This window comes from Arachis duranensis, chromosome 8 (assembly GCF_000817695.3).
Source record: "Arachis duranensis cultivar V14167 chromosome 8, aradu.V14167.gnm2.J7QH, whole genome shotgun sequence".
NCBI classification, from domain to species: Eukaryota; Viridiplantae; Streptophyta; class Magnoliopsida; order Fabales; family Fabaceae; genus Arachis; species Arachis duranensis.
Window position 1 is genome coordinate 43,890,133 of NC_029779.3, and position 3,302 is coordinate 43,893,434.

The following is a 3,302-nucleotide window of genomic DNA, read 5'->3' on the forward strand; positions in this document are numbered from 1 at the left end:
AAGGAATCATGAATTAAAAGTGAGAACTGAATTTTTTTTCCCTATATTTATCTTCTATTTGAATTACACTAACTCTAAATTTTTCCTACTACAAATTTGGCCCCCTAACATTCCCATTAGAATTTAGTGAAGCAACAAAATATGACAAAAAAAAGACGCGTAAACCAGAAAGAGCATCACATAACTTGCATCTTCAGAGACAACAATAACAACAAAGCTTTGTCCCACTAAGTGGAGTTGACTACACGAATCAAATGATGCTATTGAACTCTATCATGTATTATGTCTACAGAAAGACCATGTTCAGAGAATGATAACAAAATTATTCTTTTAAGCATAACAACCTGACGAATACCATACCAAACATTATCTACATGTTACAATCTATAACCCATTTCCATTCAAAGAGAAATAAAAAAGACAGAACAAGAACCAGGTACTTAGAACATTTATTACATACAAATTGATAGCATCATCAAGGTATCAACACAATAGACCCTGAGGTCTTCCTATTCTCAAGATCTTCATGTGCTTTTGCAGCCTCAGACAAAGGGTAAGTATGGTTAACTCGCACCTTCAACACACCAGAAGCAACATTAGTAAACACCTCTCCAGCAGACTCCAATAGCTCGTCACGAGTGACATTGTATTGCATTAGACTTGGCCTTGTCAAGAACAAGGATTTTGCAGCCAGGGTAGACAATGGAACGGGATCAGGAGTACCTGATGACTGCCCGAAATTTACCAAGTAGCCTCGAAGTTTTAAACAAGCCAAAGATCCCTAGCAAAAAAGATAAATAAGTAAATAATAAAAATAAAAAGAGCTGAAAACATAGCATACCACCTAAAAGAATTTTCTCTCATTACATTCGCAGTTTCTTGAAAAATAGAAAGAAACATTACTGACACAAATATACTAAACCATGGTTCCATGTTTAAACTAAAAATTGGAAAAAATGTAATTAACTCCCCTAAACTTTAGCTCATGTGCAACTTAGGTCATAAACTTACAAAATACGCAATTCAACACTCAGGAGTTGTCCATACACTGAAAACAGGTCTTCCAAAATTATTCTCCCATTGAGGTGTTATGCTGTCTGTAAAAACCATAATTTTGGAAGAAAAGTTCGCACAAAAGTTTTGAAAGTTTACATTGTTAAGGGCATACGAGCAAAAGTTAAAGGCTGTTAATTGCATTTTCCCCTTAAAATATGTCTCATAACAAAAAGGTCCCTCGTGCAGAAATCAGTAGAACATTATACCAAGCATGTTGTTAAATTCCATCAATAGTATACTAACATGAGAGTAGTTCAATCTGTAAATCAAACCGTGGCATATATTCTTTTTCTCTGTGTGTTCAACCATTAAAGGGTTCTTATTAGAACAATTATTGAATATAGAAACTTTATCTGCTTTCATATTATTGTGTCTACGAATTCACAGAAACACAATGCTGATAGGATACAGAACAATGAGTTCATTTCTAATTTGAAAAGAGAGGCAGTTTTCTTTAATAAGATCCAGGAAGTCATTCATATTAAGAACATGCACTGTTAGAGTTCTGTATCTACAATCTTACTTGGTGCTTGTTGATGGTTTAGTTAAAAATGATCATCAAAGGATCAACTGAACCCTAAATCTAGTTGCATTCCTAGAAACTCAGCCTTCGTAACAGAAAAAATTTCGTGCAGAAATAGAAAAGGTGCAACTGTGATGCTGATGATATCATCATGCAAAATACAAGATTAACAGTTAAATCTTACCACTCAAAAATTACCCAGAATTTTGATATTGGAATTTCACTTGGATATGATTGCATAGAATGAGAATTACCTGAAAAGTATCCTTTCCTACTGAATCGTAAACTACTTCGACTCCATTTCCAGATGTAATTTCATTGACTCGAGCAACAAAATCCTCTTCAGTATAGATTATAGTATGATGGCAGCCATCCTCCTTGGCTTGAGCTGCCTTCTCTTTACTAGATACAGTTCCAATAACTGTTGCGCCAAGTGCATTTGCCCACTGGCACAATAGGGATCCAACTCCACCAGCTGCTGCTTGTACAAGGACAGTATGACCAGGTTCAACCTATGAAGTTACATGTATTGGTTTCTGTTTATCATCAACATGGGGAACAAATAACAGGATTTTAAGGCAAAGCATAGAACTCAAGAAATATTATAATCAACTACAGTAATAGCAAAATTCTTGCTTCTGTTATAAATTACAACAAATTTTCTCTTGTGCTGTACTTCAAGTATATACTAGAAGAGGAATATCTTTCTGCAGTAACACCTTCAATTTACAATGAGATTATCATCCAGAAGAGGATTATCCTAATTTAATAACTATCACTAAAGACTTGTAGCATTCTCTCTTTTTCAGGCACATCTTGCCAGGTATCAATCCTCAGTATCGTTGAGTAAAAATCCCTCTTGTATGCTTTTAGATTGGCAAACATGATACTCCAATACGGAAACTACTACCAAATAGAGGCCAACATCTAATAATCTTATTTGATAAAACTTGCTTGTCTCAAAATCTACTATTAAATCATTTCAACTAGACAAAGTAATTAAGCATTTCAATACTTTTTTTTTTTCTAAAAAAAAGGAAAATTCTAGACAGCCGGAAAATTTCTGATGAACTCTTGGATCAATGAGTGATATTAAACCCTTGGATCAATGAGGTTCTACCATTTCATCCCGTTCAATCTGACAAAATTTCTGATGGAGTAATAATGTTCATCTTTTCTTTTTCTGACTTATTGCATCCATAGGTTGACAATATAAACAAATCATAAAGGAAACCAAACTTCCCTTAAAACACAAATACAAATGTCGGAAGATCAATTATCTGAAATATACATATAATGCCTTTAAAGTCACAAAACAAATCTCAGGAATTCTTTTATATTTTGAAGACGTAGAAACACTATCTGGTGAAACTGTGGAGCTTGACTATGTTTAGAAAATATTAAGAATCTCTTTAATATTTATCTCAGATAATGAAATATTTCTAACATGGAATCAACTAGCTTCTCCCTAAGAAAACAATCTTAGGGAGTGCCTTACTAGTTTTCTGATGTTCCCTAATTTGTGATTTTAAAAATTAGGAGTATAAAATGCCAATCGTATCAGTGTTCCAAGAAAAATAACAAAATCAAATGAAAACAAAAAAAGAGCGATAAATACAAATTATAAAAGCCTACCTTGAAACAACGGCGAACCAAGAACTGAGCTGTCATGCCCTTCAGCATGATAGATGCCCCAACAACTGGGTCAATTGAGGAGGGTACA

The 3,302-nt window shown here is 33.9% G+C and overlaps 1 protein-coding gene across 1 annotated transcript in view; it reads right to left on the reverse strand.

Moving 5' to 3' along the window:
- Nucleotides 1-160: 160 nt before the first annotated feature.
- The window catches only part of LOC107463026 (uncharacterized), a 5,847-nt gene continuing 2,705 nt past the window's right edge, over nucleotides 161-3,302 (reverse strand). The window contains 3 exon segments of the mRNA XM_016081730.3: nucleotides 161-781; nucleotides 1,834-2,091; nucleotides 3,215-3,302. The exon segment at nucleotides 3,215-3,302 is cut by the window's right edge and continues 2 nt beyond it. Of these exon segments, the coding sequence (XP_015937216.2) occupies nucleotides 476-781; nucleotides 1,834-2,091; nucleotides 3,215-3,302 (652 nt within the window). The 3' untranslated portion in view covers nucleotides 161-475.